The sequence below is a fragment of the Maylandia zebra genome, linkage group LG17, assembly GCF_041146795.1.
Source record: "Maylandia zebra isolate NMK-2024a linkage group LG17, Mzebra_GT3a, whole genome shotgun sequence".
NCBI classification, from domain to species: Eukaryota; Metazoa; Chordata; class Actinopteri; order Cichliformes; family Cichlidae; genus Maylandia; species Maylandia zebra.
This window is the reverse complement of record NC_135183.1, coordinates 16779293-16795255: the sequence shown is the minus strand read 5'-3', so window position 1 is coordinate 16795255 and position 15963 is coordinate 16779293. Positions and strand designations below refer to the sequence as shown.

At 45.1% G+C, this 15963-nt stretch overlaps 1 protein-coding gene across 9 annotated transcripts in view; it reads right to left on the bottom strand.

The window, feature by feature from the left end:
- Nucleotides 1–15963, bottom strand: part of eps8a (EGFR pathway substrate 8a, signaling adaptor) — a 29315-nt gene that overhangs the window by 6671 nt on the left and 6681 nt on the right. For 4 of the 9 annotated variants that reach the window (XM_023152837.3, XM_023152840.3, XM_076876258.1 and 1 more), the window contains exons 2-22: nt 13917–14004; nt 12115–12182; nt 9387–9454; nt 9018–9179; nt 8699–8848; nt 8323–8405; nt 8106–8242; nt 7579–7649; nt 7134–7260; nt 6710–6798; nt 6403–6477; nt 5849–5997; nt 5590–5773; nt 5367–5497; nt 4041–4152; nt 3506–3646; nt 3377–3412; nt 2073–2096; nt 1116–1374; nt 702–885; nt 80–212 (exon numbers count right to left, since the gene is read on the bottom strand). In XM_023152837.3, the coding sequence (XP_023008605.1) occupies nt 80–212; nt 702–885; nt 1116–1374; nt 2073–2096; nt 3377–3412; nt 3506–3646; nt 4041–4152; nt 5367–5497; nt 5590–5773; nt 5849–5997; nt 6403–6477; nt 6710–6798; nt 7134–7260; nt 7579–7649; nt 8106–8242; nt 8323–8405; nt 8699–8848; nt 9018–9179; nt 9387–9454; nt 12115–12182; nt 13917–13981 (2448 nt within the window). In that variant the 5' untranslated portion in view covers nt 13982–14004. The remainder of the gene's footprint in view (nt 1–79; nt 213–701; nt 886–1115; nt 1375–2072; nt 2097–3376; nt 3413–3505; nt 3647–4040; nt 4153–5366; nt 5498–5589; nt 5774–5848; nt 5998–6402; nt 6478–6709; nt 6799–7133; nt 7261–7578; nt 7650–8105; nt 8243–8322; nt 8406–8698; nt 8849–9017; nt 9180–9386; nt 9455–12114; nt 12183–13916; nt 14005–15963) is intronic. The other 5 variants (XM_023152841.3, XM_012922902.5, XM_023152839.3 and 2 more) reach the window with 5 other exon arrangements.

The following is a 15963-nucleotide window of genomic DNA, read 5'->3' as shown; positions in this document are numbered from 1 at the left end:
CCTTTACTTAAAATCAGACTGATTATAATGAATAGGAATAAATCTGATGGTGACGTCGGGTCTGAGCAGTGACACCCACCTCGAGCGCCGCCTTCTGCACGGTGACCTGACTGAAGACTCGGGCGCCGTCGTCAGGACAAACCGTCCTCAGCTCCTCCTTGTTGAGCGAGAAGAGCTGAGCGCCAGTGAGCACGCCGAGGCTGGTGATGGTGCTGCACACACACACACACACACACACACACACACACACACACACACACACACACACACACACACACACACACACACACACACACACACACTCCATTATAGCCTCTCCAATTATGTCCCCCTTTCCTTTTACAGTTTGTGGTTACACACTACAATCATGAGATGGTTAAAAATGATGACGGGTAAAGAAAGTGACATCATTTTATTTATATGACCCGCTTTGAAGCATGAAAGTCACACTGTGGATTATTTTACTTTGAAAAACTGTCATTAAAGCTTCCAGAAGTGAACGTTTCCTGTTCTTGGTCATAAATCCAAACGTTTTAGTCACATGACTGTCAGGAACATGCCTGATTGGTCACATTCAGACTTGACTCTCAGACTTGAGTCCAGTTTGTGTTTTTCTGGTTTCCTTCCTACTCTAAACACAGGTTTAAACTTTAGGATCAACTGAGCGTGTGGGTCAGTGCGGGTTAAAGCAGCAGACTTACACGGGGCTGAAGCCTTTGGCCTCCAACCATGCTTTGACCTCTTCTGGTGTCGAGTCATACGTGATGCTGACCGACGGCGTGCTGCCACTGCGGGCGGGACCCTGAAACTTCTTCTGGGCGCTGCGACCGAGCGTCAGCCTGTGCATCAGCTCGTCCTGGACCTCCTCCATGTTCGACTTCCTTCCTATGGACAGAAACACAAACAGGGTTACCTGTACCATGTCACCTGCCTCTGATGGTCTGGATTCTTTAAGTAGAAACATTTATTCAGCAAGTCTGAATATTAAAAGTATTCAAACTGATCACGGTTTGATTTTCTGAACTTTATTTAAAAAAGATGGGATTGTTTGTGTTTTTAGTCTAAAACAGGTGTTGGGGCTGAACAGCTGGATCAGCAGGTGTTTCTGGACTTACGGCTGCCAGCGGCAACAGCAGGTTTCTGGCTGTTTTGCTCCCTCATGGCGACACTGCCCATGTCGCTGGACGCGTTGCTGTTCTGTCGGCTGACTGTGCTGCTGCCGGCGGCCAGCTTTGTGGGCTCGGCGGCCGGAGGAGGCAGTGGCGGCGTGGGGACCCTGGCGGGGGCTGGAGCAGGAGGAACCGGTGCGGGGGCTGGGGGCATTGGCGTGGCAACGGGTTGGCTGGGGACAAACTCTGTCCTTGTGGTCTGTTTCTGCAGGATACAGATGAGTTTTTCAGTGTACAGTTGAGTGTACAGGTGAGCATGTCTGTTCATCTCCAGCTCCATGTTTTACTCATGACTCCTCAAGAGCAGCTTTGCATGATTCACAGTTCAAAATAATCCTCATTTATCTTATTCAGCGCATTAGCTGCAGCTCCTCCCTAAAAGCCTGCTTTCTTTTTATTGGCTGACTCCTGGAAGCCTGCAGAGGGGTGGCACATATTGTTTTCAGCTGTCTGTATAAAATAAATTGGATTTCTACCTCAGGAACTTTAAATTGAGCTCGCAATGAATCATTTTCCACATGCCATCAGGTCAACTTTGGGGGCGGGGCTTGCAGCGCTGAATATTCCTGATTGGTCAAGCCCTTCAGGTAATTTTAAGCCACCAGTATCTGCAGCAGCTTTTAAAACATTTTAAAGCACAGCCTCTACTTTCTCATCAGTCAGATTTTTCAGGGTCAGGGTTTAGGCTTCCTGCAGTCAGGGTTTTCCGACCCTCTGCTGGAACTTCAGGTGGTGTAAAAAAATTTAAAAAAAGGACCTGGACTAATGACGAGACACCTCTGTGAACAAAGAAAAACTGTTTTGATCTTTGAAATATCTAAAGCGGTGGAGTCTGTTCAGAGCTGGAGGCGAGCAGAGTGCTTCCCTCGAAACAGCAACAATCAGAGTCTCAGTGGTGTTTACCTCGTTAAGCTCTCCCAGTAATTGCTGCCAACAAGAAATGAGACAGATGATGGCGATGAGACGATGAATCAACATGTGTAACTCACTGCAAACTGAACCAGGGTCTGTGAGGAGCCACTACTGGTCACTGACCTGATCCTAGAAAACCTCTTAAAGGGACAGCCCACTGCTTTATTTTAGCCTTGCTCAGACAACAGCGGCACCAACAGTAAATGTTTATTCAGCGATCTACAGCAGCGCCACGAAGAACCGAAGAGAAACGTCACTGAGTTTCTGTCGGCTTTGGCATTTTACACTGAAAACCTCCACAGGAAGTAAAGTATTAAAGATAATCCATCACAATTGTAATCCGTTAAACCACAGAAATTCCACCTTTAAAGATCAGCACGTTTACCCTTTTAGAATATAAGTAAAAATAAACTGAAATAAACTAAGGTTTAAAAATGTATTATCAACATTTCATATTATACTATAAATAATAATAATACTACAGTGGTCCCTCACTATAATGGAGTTCAAATACAAAACAGCATTTTGTGCAATTTTGCATTCTTTTTTCTTTTTTTAACAGCGCATTGTGTTCTACATCCTGATTGACAATGATTGGCTGTAGACCAATCAATCTCGTGCCGTGTCTCCTGTACAATGCAGAATGCGTTCAGCATGTCAAATTTACAAATTACAAATTTTCAAATCTTCGATTGCTAGCAGTGTGATCTGGAGTGCTGTATTGTATGTTTTCTCCCCAACAAACACAACAATGTCAACAAAACATTTTGTACCGTCAGAGGCAACCATGGGTGCCTTTGGTTTCATTCTATAATATTGGACTTATTTTTCTACGAAGGTTTGAAGAGTGTTTAAACAAGAGAGAAAAGTGTGAAAATGTTCATGCCTGTCTGAGAAAAGTGTGTAGTGAGGGGTTTTACAGCCTTAAAACATCTATAATAATTGTAAAAAATAAAGTTGGCTACTTCATGGATTTCACCCATCACGGGTCATTTTTAGAAAGTAATAATAATAATAATAACAATAACAACAATAACAACAACAAGTAGTAGTAGATATTAGAACAATAAGTAAAATGTCCTTGGAGCTATGACGGAGCTCTGGGTCCTCCTGGTCCAGTCCACAGGACTGAGAGGAAAAACAGCTTTAATCTCTCTCTCAGCTGAGAGTCATTTCATAATTTAAAGGTAACCAGATTCGCTCAAATGTGACACTGTCCCTTTAAGATCACAGCAAATCAAACGCAGGAAGTGGAAACTACAGCGAGCTAGAAACACACACCCAGCTCGTCCTACCTTGAACAACTCAAACTCCCTCCTTGGCATCATAAGCTGATGATTGATCATAAAGACAGAACATGAATTGAGGTGACTGAGATGGGACAGGAAGTGAGCCGCTGCGGTGAGCGTCAGAGCGTGCGTTACCTGGACGGTGTGGCTGTAGATGGGCTCTCCTCGGCTGGTCATGTCCACCGCTTTGGTGATCTCCAGGATGTTGTTTGGCACGTAGCCCGTTGCACCGCAGCCGTTACGAACCTTCCACCACTGCTTCCTGTCGTCCAGCACCTGCCAGGCAAGAGTCAGGGATTACTTCACTCAGTCTCCCCCTCCTCCTCACTTCCTGCTGCGTATTTTCTGTTCCCATAGAGATGGGCATGTTTAATATGACATGAAGTCAATGTCTACACATTAAAGCTCTGAACACTCAGTTTATCTCAGTTTTTTATACTCTTGGATCGCTTTGATGTCATCTTAGACACAGAAGCCCCACCTACCAGCTTTTAAAACCTTCTCCAGCCAATCAGAAGAGACCTGTTTTTAGGGGAAGGCACTTTCAGAGAGGAGGGGCCACACTAAGGTCTAGTATCAGCTACATGAGGATTATTCTGAACTGTGAATCATGCAAAGCTACTCAGAGTCCAGGAATAAACCACGAGCAGAAGAAAACTAATATGATTACCTCAACCACCTCGTCTTTAAGCACCGACAGCTCTGTGTTGTTCCTCCCCACAAAGTCGTACTTCGATTTGGCAAACATTTTGGGCTGCCCTCTGCCATCAGCGTCGAAGCCTCTGAAACACACCAACAAGGAAGACTTCAGTCGAAAAAAGAAAGAGGACCCGAAGCAGCACAGCAGCTCCACAGGGCCAAACACCGAACTTTAAAGGTAGATCAGTCTCCGAGGAGGAACATCAGGTCAAACAAAAACCTCTTCTCACTTTAAGTCTGATCGGTTTGGATCTGACGCCATGACGCTGCTGAACATCGTAAAAATGCGATGACATAAACTAAACGGCTGCAGCCGTGGAGAAATGTCCCACCGACAGATCAGAGGAGCGTCAGCCAGAAGAAGACAAAGATCATAGCGAGCGAAGAAGAAAACCAGCAACAAAAAAAAACCAATCAGCAGCAGGAGGACAAACAGGAAGTGACAGAAGATTTATCAATATTTTAGCTGATTAAAGTTTACTGATCAATGATTATATTTCCTCACCTCTGTTTTATATTCAAATATAAATGAAATGTTCTGACGTTGATAATTAAACTGAGTCACATTCAGTAACACTTCATTAATGCATGTATTATTTTCAACGTTAACGCCATAACTGCATTAATGCGGCAAATCTACGTTTGCTCATTAACGCGGATCGCCCCGTGTGAGGGCTGCATAGAATCAATGCGTTAGTGCGGTTAGTTCGTTAAGGCGGGTCGCTCGTTAACGCATTAGCGCCGTGAAGCCCCTTGCACGGGGCGATCCGTGTTAACTCGCTAACGGAGATTTGCTGCGTTAATGCGGTTATGGCGTTAACTGTAACGAGATTAACGCTGACAGTGCTAGTATATTTATATTCATTTATTATGAAATCTTATTAATTATTCTATTTGAGCATGCATAAATATTTGAATAATAATTATTATTGTTATGATGTTGATGAAGAAGAAAAAAAGGAAAATTAGATTGAATTCTTTCTTAATTCTGGTTTGTTATATTTTCTTTGTTTACATACGTAGTTGTTTAACCATTTATTACTTTTGAAATATCTTCATTTGAATTTTTATAATGAATTTCTATTTACTATTTTCTTTATTCGCTCATGTTTGAACTTCCTCTTTTCTTTAGTTAATTTTTTAGAAATTTTGTTTTTAGTTCATCTAATCATTGTTGATTGTTGTGTGATTTTTCTTTATTCTGCTGTATTGATTTTGCCCCTCCCAGGCCTCCGTAGAGCAGAGCAAGCACAGCAGTGGGATCAGTTCTCCAGGGCGTCATGTGACCTGCAGTTACCGGTCTACACGGCGGCTGGCGGCGTGTTTGAAAGCAGCCACGGCCGTGTCCTGATCCAGGATCTGCATGCGTTTGTAGGAGGTGTTGGTGAAGGCATACCCGTCAGCAGGGGAGAACCTCTGCAGCGCCACCTGCAGCAGAAACAGAAATCATACCACGAGTGAGTACCGCGTCAGCGAGAGAAAAGCTTAACTCAGAGCCACTTTCACATCCCGCCCCTTACCTCCTGAGCCACCCACGGCCTTGGGTCCTCCGGTCTCTGCAGGTTGGCGTTGGCGAGGCTTTCAGCAAGCTGAGCGAGCTCCTGCTCACGACTCGGGGTTGTCGCCGGCAACGCAGGTGGTTCCCAACCATCACGAAACCTCAGAACACACGGCGGGAAGTAGTGGTCCTTCGGCCACTCCAGCCTTTAGGAGACCAAGATGTTGATCAGTCAACCAATTAAATCAGTCGACTAATCCATCGGTTACTTCCTGTCTGACCTGCTCTTTGTCCATCCGTCTCCCAGGGCAACCCACAAGTGTCTCTCCTCCGCCGTCCCCGAGGCGTGAAGGAAGTCGATGGCGTCTCTGGTCAGCAGAGGAATGACAACGCTACGAGCCAGATCAACGCTGCCCGAAGCCTGGATCACCTGAGCGGAAGGAGGAGGAGGGTGTGACAATAAAAACTTTTTACTTACATTTACAACACTGTTTGGGGTTGTCTTAGGTGTAGCTGCTCTGGTGTTCCACCTGAAGGTCTGAGGGTGGAACTGAGACTGGAACCTGAGATTCAAGGTTGGAGCAGCAGTTGTGATATGTGACGGTGTTTGTGGACCAGCCATCACACTGATCTTAGGTCTCGAGTCCCTCATGCTCCTCCTCCATGTCAGGGGTTTGATGGGAGGAGAGATTCTGCCTCTCAGCTAAAGGATGGATGGATGGATGATAGGTGGAGCCTCTATCTTTCTTTAGTTCTTAAGGATTTATTCCAGCTCCATGCCTGAAGTCAGAGCACATACAGGAAGTAGCTGTGTGAGGCGCTAACGCTGACTTACCATCTTTAGTGGTGTGAACAGGAAGTGGACCAGCTCCACGGCACTCGGGTTTTGGATGTGGTCCTTCAGCTTCCCCTGCAGACGGAGCACAGAGAGCTCATGAGGCAAGAAGCAGGTTCATCACCAACGAAACTATTCAGTCAGTCTGACAATAAATAATCAATACATTTAACCTGCGCAAGAGAAAACACGGACAAAAGATTCATTTATGATCAGCGAGTTTTATATCAGCAAATAAACTGTGAGAGGAGGGAGGAAGGAGGAGGGAAGGGGAGGAGGAGGAAGAGAAAGAGGAGGTAGGAGGTACCAGCTGGTTGAAGGCATGCTTGAACTTCTGCAGACAGTCGACAAACTCGTCTTCGCTCGGAGGTTTGGAGCGCAGCGTCAGGACGCCCTCTGGTGGACACAGAACATGACAGAGGTCAGTTTGTTTAACTGAGGTCAGTCACAGGTCACATGACTCAGAGGAGGGAGGAATGATAGGTGTTCCTGTCACTCACACTAATTTATTAAAACAGTTTGGAAATAAATCAATAAATGTATTGTTGAGGAACGCAGTGATTCAGAAATCTGAAGCAGCCTAATGGGAAACAGCTGCCAGCGAGCTGATCTCTGATCAGCACATCCCTCACTCTGGTTTCAGCAGGATCTGTCTATGTGGACAGTACTGTATTGTAGTATCAGCACTTTTACTGCATATTTTGATTGGTGTGGCTCTGCTGCCTTCTCACCTCCGGGGCTTTTCTTCTTGCCCTTCTTGTTCTTCTTCCTCTTGGAGAGCTCACCGAAGGCCTCGGCAGCCTTCTGAAGTTTGGTGACGAAAAACTCAATGTCATCCAGGATGTGGTTCAGGATTTGCTGCGAAAAGGAGAAGCTGTGCTCAGGATCTTTTAATGTTTGATTCACCTTCACGGTGGCTTGCAGGTTTCCTGTATGCGTTATTTAATGATTAAACCTGAACAACAGCGCAGCGTTAAGCGCTCTCAGCTCCCTTATGTAAGCAGATTTGCTCTCCAAAGCTTCCAAACTCTGATTATGCTTGAATGAAGCAGCCTTCTTCAATCGGCTTAAATCTTCTATTGTGCCACAACCCCGGGCCGACCTCAGATTCAAGTTTAGCTCCTCCAGCTGCTCTCAGATCAGCCTTGAAACCCCACCCACACATGGGACACTCACCACATCGCGATCTACGCGAGCTGCCGTCATCTCCACCGGCCCATTGTCCTGCGACAGCCGTCTATCGTCTGCTGCAGAAGGGAGAAAGCGCATGTGTGAGGAAAACGTAACACCTGATTCATGAGAAAACATTAAAGTGTGACTGAAAACCAACACAGACATTTTTATTACTACGTCCTATCACCCATATCAGTTCCACACAGAGTCACATCACAGTAAATCCTCAAAGAAATAAAAAGCAGAATGATTCATCTGAATAAACTTTACCTGCAGCCTTTGTATTAAAAAAACAAAACAAAACTCAGTATTTGTTGCTTTCACTGTCAAAAAGAAAACAAAAGAACAAAACAAAAACAAAACCCATGTGAGCTTGAAGCAGCTGGTCAGAGATAATCCCAAATACTCTGCGAAACAAGCCGCTTAAACTCCTCCCACTTTAACCCAAATTTCTTCTGACTGGCTGTCCCTCACAACCAGAAGGTTTGAACCGCAGGTGACTGGGGCTTCTAGCAAGTGACATAACTCACCCTCGTACTGCTCATTGGTCCATGCCGACCAGGCTGCTGCACGACTCTTTACGTCCACCAGATCAGGTGACGGTGGCGGCTGGGGGGCAGGAGCGGAAGGGGGAGGGGGGATAATGCCATCGCTCTTCAGGATCATCCTGCAGACAGACAGATCAGCCAATCAGCTTCTAGGATGAGAAACTGGGCTTAGTAACCCTCAGAGTGTCTCAGCTCTTACTTCAGGGTCTCCGGCCGTTTTTTCACTTTGCTTCCTTTGGCATCCATCATGGCACTTTCTACGTCAGCTTGGATCAGATTTGCCTATCAGAGAAAGAACATAGATCATTAAGTTGTTCATCAGGATGAAACACATTTATAACGTGACATCTGACTCTGTCCAAACAGGCCGGTATTGTTGGAGTCCCACAGGGCTCTGCCCTCGGTCCTTTGCCGTTTACATCAAAGCTGAATTTTAATCAAAGTTTTCATTTACTAGCAGCAAACAGGTTTCACAGCAAACTCCTTCATCACACAGTAAAGTCAACTTTAAAGTGTTTTAGGACTTTTGGCCCTCAGGGCTAGCTTAGTGTCTTGCCCAATCAGAGGCTGTTTACTTTGATTTCGTCGCACTGGAACAGGTGGAGGTCGGGTTTGACCTGACCCGGCTCTTTGCAGATCAGAGCCAGGATGGAGTCGTAGCTGCAGGCGTTCATCACGGCCTGGCAGTGCTGGATCGAGCCAATCTGGAAGTTCTCCAGCTCGTTCTGAAGGAGAAAAACCCACAAGTCAAAGTCGGAGTGGGTCACACTGAGCTTAAAGCTGAGGTCACACTGAGAATCAGTGTTCTTTTTTTGCCTTTTGTAATTAAAACAAACAAACAACCCCCCCCCACAAAAAACAAAACCAAAAATAAATCCTTGTTTTTAGCCTCACCTTTGTTCCTAAGTCAATGAGGCTCACCATCTTCTCCTCCACCTGCAGCAGCATCTCCTGTGTCCACACTTTCCCTTTAGCATCGAGCAGACGGAGGCGTCTGATGCCGTCATCCACCGTGATCATCCCGTCTTTGCGGTCCAGCACAAACGTGGTCAGGTGCTGAACAGACAGATTTAGAGTAACGGCAGGAAACTGAACATCAGCAGGACAACAGGAGCTTCAAGCGATCACAGTCACAAACAAAACAGCTTATGTTTTTTATAATTTAAGTGGTGATTTTTGGTCACTTTGTATGTGAAAACCTTAAATTTGAACACGTTTGGTTTGATAAAATGCAAGGCAAGAGGAGCAGGCGTGAGCACCAACCTCCACATGATACTGCGATGTGTCTGTCAGGCTGTTGATGCTGGTTTTGGTGTAATGTTTCCTTTGTTCTGTTAAAAAGAACAGAGAAAAACTCTTATTCTGGACTGTGAATATCATGTTTATGTCTCCCTAAAGTCCCCCTGGGAACCTGACTGTGTTCATATTTCATGACTGAAGCTGGAAATTAGCATTCAGCTTTGATTTTATGGACTCAGCGAAGGCTTGAGGAAACTGTAATGAGAAGATGGTTTTATGCTGCTCCAATGACCTATAAGTGACACTAAAGCAACACACATGACGATGCTCTGAATTAAGCAGAGAAGAAGAGTGAACCTGGACATGTGATGGATTAAAGGTGGTGTTTGCAGGAGGACGTCAGTAATTCAGCTGCTTCAGAGCCCCTCCGGAAGGAGGTGACAGATGTTATCAGCTGTGATGGGAACAAAGAGGCCGCTGAGAGCCGCAGATAAGAGCCAAATCTGCATCGTCACCATTATCTCCACCTGGCAGGAGGACCGGCACACAGCTGCTCACAAATCAGCGGCAAAGCAGCAGAACAACAGCCAACAGCGACGTCCTTGCTAGAGTCCATGTGTCGTTTCAGTTTTTAAACAAACTCATTCACATGTGCACCAACAGGTAATGGTTTCACAGATTACCCATGATGCTCCTCTCCACCAAGCGCCAGGACGTTTGGCTTTTATTTGTGTGAAAACAAAAACAGCATTGAATCCTTCAGCTCTCATCACAGAGGAACGACCTGAGCTCAGGCTGGAGCTTCTTCTTCACTTGAATAAATTTCCTGTTCACACACGGAGGAGGGATCACATGAAAGTTTTGCCTTAAAGTCCAGCTGTGTGTTTGCGCGTTTTGGACTTCCTGCAGGTTAGAGGGCGGGGCTAACTGGGTTTGTTGAGACTGTGAGGGACGCCATTCCGTCATTGGTCCCAGGAAATGTTAAAGTGACCTATGTGATCAAAACCGTTGTTTAATCTTGGTTACATGATCAAACACAGTGCTGACGTCTCTTTGGTGACCTGAAGCCTCCTCGGACATGGGCAGCAACTCCAAACAGCCCCTGGGCGACTGACAGGGATCAGAGCGAATTAGCAAAATAAACCTGGCAATGAAATCCTGAGCAGAGCTGAAAGTTCAAAAGTTTGGAGAACAGCAGCCGACTTTTATCCCACGAATGACCCGAGCAGCCAGAGTAACCAGATCCTACATCACTGAAAACATGTCTCAGAGGAAACACTGAGCCTCTGACGAGGTTAACCCTCAGCCGTCCAAATCCTGGTTGGAGTCTCTGGACACTGCAGATCTTCCTTCTGCCTCAGACACGGCAGAAAGTTTCAGCAGGAATCGTTCCTGCAGTGAGAACATTCACACACACAGCAGCTCCATAATCCTGCAGCTCCTGATCACATCACATTTACCTCACACTCAGCCTTAACTCAGCGCCTCCAACTGAAGTTTATATCAACAGTAGGCCCGCTGGACAGCTGTGGTAAATGTCAATGTGAGCATAAAATTTGATTTCCTGCTGATGAACTGAGGAGGCCTCAGTCAATGGCTGAAGAGTCTAAAGCTGGAGGTCTGAACTTCAGTCACATGTTCACTGAGGTAAAGTTCACTGTGACGGAGATCATAGGAGATAGAGACCAGGAGCTACTGCACACGTGTTCACAGTAAGACCTGAGGGCTAGCTCACACGAATCAAACATCTGTCCCATTACAGATGTTTGACAACACGAGTCGTACCCCCGAGTTTGGACTTCAAACCTCTGTCTGAAGATAATCGATGCTTCACAAGAAACATCGACTCTGCAAACACGTAACGCCCAAACGAGGCAAAACACGACACACACACACACACACACTTTCATATCTTGGTGGGAACATCTAATTGACTTACCCTAACCATCAAAAATGAATGCCTAATCCTAACCATAGCCTAACTGTAACTTTCACACTAAAACCACATTTTGAGTCTCAAAATGCCTTCAATCTCATGGGGACAGCCTTTTGTTGCCATAACGGACTGTTGGCCCCCCCAAAAATAGTAAAATTCCAAGTTTTGGTCCTCACAAAGATATGTAAACGTGGTACACACACACACACACACACACACACACACACACACACACACACACACACACACACACACACACACACACACACACACACACACACACACACACGTCTCACTGTGACTTTTCTTTTTGTGTTTGGCAGACGAACGAAGAAAATAGATTTCGTCAGATCCTGTGAACAAAGATAAAGCAGATAATGAGGTCATGGATCATGTCTAATTTCTCTGAAACCCAATAAATCAAACAAAGATTCACAGGTGAACGGAACCTGCTCAGGTTCAGTTCACCTAACTCACCTGGAGTCTCAAACTCAACTCCAAGTCTCAGTTTGTTTCAAGAATAAAAGCACCTAAATCTGAAGTAATGAAGACTACAGCATGTGGTGTTCAGAGAAATCTGTGCATGTTGTTTAGTCCTCACTGACGTCATGACCTTAAACCATTTCTAACATCAGCTCCTCTCACAGGTAACATTCCCACCTGCAGACACCTTACAGTCAGCTACCCATTGTACCACCCCGATCACGGATGTCATCTCTGAACCAAGCTTTATTATAAATGAGGTCCAGAATGATCCAGGACAGCCTCACCATTTCCCAGGAGGAGGAGGGAGAAGGGAGGAAGGAGGGTCCTCACCGTAAAGAGCTTTGGCACTGGTCTTGGCTTTGTGCATTGCAGGCTCTGGAGATGGAGCATCATGGCCGCTGGGACAGAAAGCAGAACAGAGTTAGGAAGTCAAAGGTCAGATCTGAGATCAGCTGATGATGCAACCAACAGCAGCTTCTGATTGGACGCCAGGTGATTTTACCTGACAGGGATACTGCGTGAGTGTTTGGTTTTATTTCACTTCATCTCTGAGGTGTCCGAGTTTGGCTTCTGTTACAGTTTTATTTATGATGTCACTTCCTGCCTCCCCTCCTGTGCTGATCTCAAACCGGCATCCCGCCTGTGTCACTCGATACTTTTGCACGTTCACACTTTAATTCGCCACATGAAGACGTTTATAATGAATGAGCGCGATTACAGACTACATCAGAGCCACGCCGGCACAAAACCTGACACCTTACAGGAAGCGCAGCACAGCAGCTGGTCATGTGACACACCGCTGATGATTGCCACACAAATGAATCTGTGCCAGGAACTCACAGGAAGTTATTCTTATGAAGTTATACGCGAGACCCTCTTTAAATGATTATTGACTTTATAAATAAATAAAATCAATAATCATTGATTTCAGATCAATATCCAGTCTCCATATATGACTCCAAGCCAGAGAAATTAGCTGGTCTATCCCAGATTATCCTCTTATGTGGGCAGGGACACGCTGATGTTTTTAGGGCTGGGGACAGTGAATAAACACACGAACCAGGAAAAACAGAACGGTCCTGCTTCAGAACCAGAAACCATGAGATCCGGTCTCTGCTCCTCCAGAGGTCAGACAGCTGCTTCCTGTCCACATCTCAGTTTATTTCTTAATAACACCGTCACAGAAGCAGATGCCTCGGTATAGACGTAACAGAGACCAGTAAAGCTCCTGAAGCGTGTCCGGTTTGAGTTTTCATTAATTTTTAATCTGAGGTTTTCTCAGAGAGAAGCTGAGCTGCAGTAATATTTAACTTCTACTGCTGCGAGACGAGAAGCGTCAGCACGGATAAGAAACTCAGAGACGCTTTCAGTTGGCCACAAAAATCCTCCAAAAACTGTCATTTTACAAACAAACAACAAAAGTTCTGACTTAACCATTAAAATTGTTTAATGGGCACTACTCAGTAATAACTGGAATTATTAACAAAACTGAACATTGTCATGCACACTTCAAATACATTTAAAATTGAAACTGTAAATATTTTTTAAGCTTTACCAAAGACTATACAAAAGTATGTTTTAAATAATAATTACTATTTTATAATAATTCATAATACAAGACTTACTAATGAAAGATTTCAGTCGTTACAATTAATCTGCAGTTAAACTTAAATTTACTCAGTTCATTTACATCACAAATTTATGGTTGTATTTTATGGTATTTTTAAAAAGAAAAGTTGTAGTTTTGTAATCTTATTTTGAAATCTGTTGAATATTTAAAACTAATACTTACCAAATTGTTTAAACTATTTTAAAAATAGCCACAAAATATACACACAACGAAAATTGAAACTGTTCAAAATAAAATGTTTTATACATTAACCTCAGTTATTTACTTAAAGAATTGATGAACGAAATTTACCAGAGTCCAGTAAAAGCTCAGTATTAAAATAAAACTTTAAAAACCTGAAGAGATTCTCTTATTTCAGAAACAATCAGTGTCACAGAAACAGCACAGGTTATGCCTCATATCAGAGTAAGCATTATTAACAGTGTTTCACATTCAAAAAGTGACCATGTGAGCTAACGTGGCTAACATGGCCAATAGCAGAAAAGGCTGCTGGGAAACTCACTTGATGGGCGAGCTGTAGGAGCCGAAGACGCCCGAGGCGAGAGCTGGAGGTTCGTATCCGTTCATGCTGCTTCACGGTGGACCATCAGCTGGAAGAGACGCAGACGCACCATGAGTCACATGACCACACTGCTGGGTCAAAGGCTAGCTCTGGGTAAATGTAATACATTTATCTGCTGTGACCAAACATCTGCACAAAGCTCATACCTCCTGACACTACTGGAATGCACTGGTGCCGTAAAACCACAATTTTATTGATATATGCTGAGGTGTCAAAACTCATCATTTTACTAAAACTAAATTAGTGGAAACGGCACAAAAAAGGCCAAACAGCAGCTCTTCAGAGGCCTGTGGGTCCCCTAAAACTCTATAACTCCTAAAAGCTGAAAATGAAGCTGAAAATGAAGCTGCCACGCTGCCGTTCCTCTGACATCCAGCAGAGGCAGCAGTGGTTCAACCTGTAAGGTATGGACGCTACGATGACAGAGCAACCACCTGACCGCCAACATGGCTGCTGCGAGTACTGCCAGAGCATCCAGGATGGCTGCTGAAACGCGAGGGTTTAATCTGGATGTTTCTGAGTGCTGAGTGGCGAGTCGCCCTCAGAGAGTTCATCTCATTAATGGCTCGTTGGGCGTTCCCCACGGAGCGGCAGGGAAATTAAAACTGCGTGGCACACAAAGGGGGCCCGAGCATATTTATGGTAGTTAATGACACAGTATGTACAGTGCAGCCACGCGTGATTACTTTTCCCACAGCGCCATTCAGCTGGGACTCATAGCCATGGTAACCAGGCTGCAGCCATACTGTTTGTGCTGCAGAGGAGGAAAACCTGTGAGACCGCAATCAGGGAGAGATGAGTCCACAGCAGGAAGTGATGTAACGACAGCAGAGTGAAAATACCAAAACACCATCTCAAAATACACTGGCTGGTTAGCTCCTCCGATCATGAGCCCTCGCGGGTGACAGCAGCAGAAACATGAGGACACAAAGGTGAGGAAGAGTCAAGGTACAGGCATTACAACCCAAACCAACTGAGACTAGGGCCAAGGCCGGATCTGTGACCTCATCGAGACCCTGCCTCCAGCGTGACAGGAAGCCATCACAACCCCAAATAAGCCCAATATACGTCAATGTTTTCAAAAGGTACAAAGACAGCAGATACAGAAAGCAATGAAGAAGAACCAACCACATAATCCGCTGTGTGCTTCTCCACTAAACCAATACAATCCAAACGCAGGAACACCGCCACTGATTAATGACGTTCAGAAAATAAATTTTTTTGAAAATCCAGTTCAGCTCTAAATGTTCATGTCTGAAGGCTGTGATGTCTCTGGTGGGCGGTGACGCTACTGCAGGATCGTTTGAGTGTTTCGAAATTTGAATGATCATTTACGTTTTACTCCACCATCAGCATCTGGCTTGATTCTACACTGATTCCAAATTTGTCATCCTGACTTTAACTTGCTCACCTGAGCACGTCCACCCACCTGTGCAGCCCCAGTGGCTTTAAATCCTCATCATTACTCCCACAAAGCCCCGCCCACTCTGATGGATATGAAGTTAATTTTCCCACCACCTCCTCCTGACACCCCAGGAAGCTGAAGGGGTCAAAGATCACGCTGGTTAGGCTCAGTTTTGTCATCTCTATTTGCTCTGGGAGGAGATGCGGTCACCACGGCGAGAGCCACTTCTTCTTTTCTCACTTATCTCAGGCGGGGCATCAATGGCGCTGTGAGGTCAGCAAGCTTTACGATAACGAGGCGTTTACAGCATGATTGTTTAAATAGAGTTTCCTGAACGTTTCCCGGTATCCTTCACTCAGCAGGAGGAAGGTGGGGATTAGGTGTGTGTAGAGTTAAAGCTCCTTACCGATCCTGTGACACACACTTTAATCCTTTAAATGCCATGTGGATTTCAAAGTAAAAGCACACAGATTTAAACTGGTTTGTAGTGCTGGGCGATATGACGATATATATCGTGTGAACGATAGAAAAATGGCTATCGTGCCGTTTGTCTTCTGTCGTTTCTAACCTAATTTTATAATT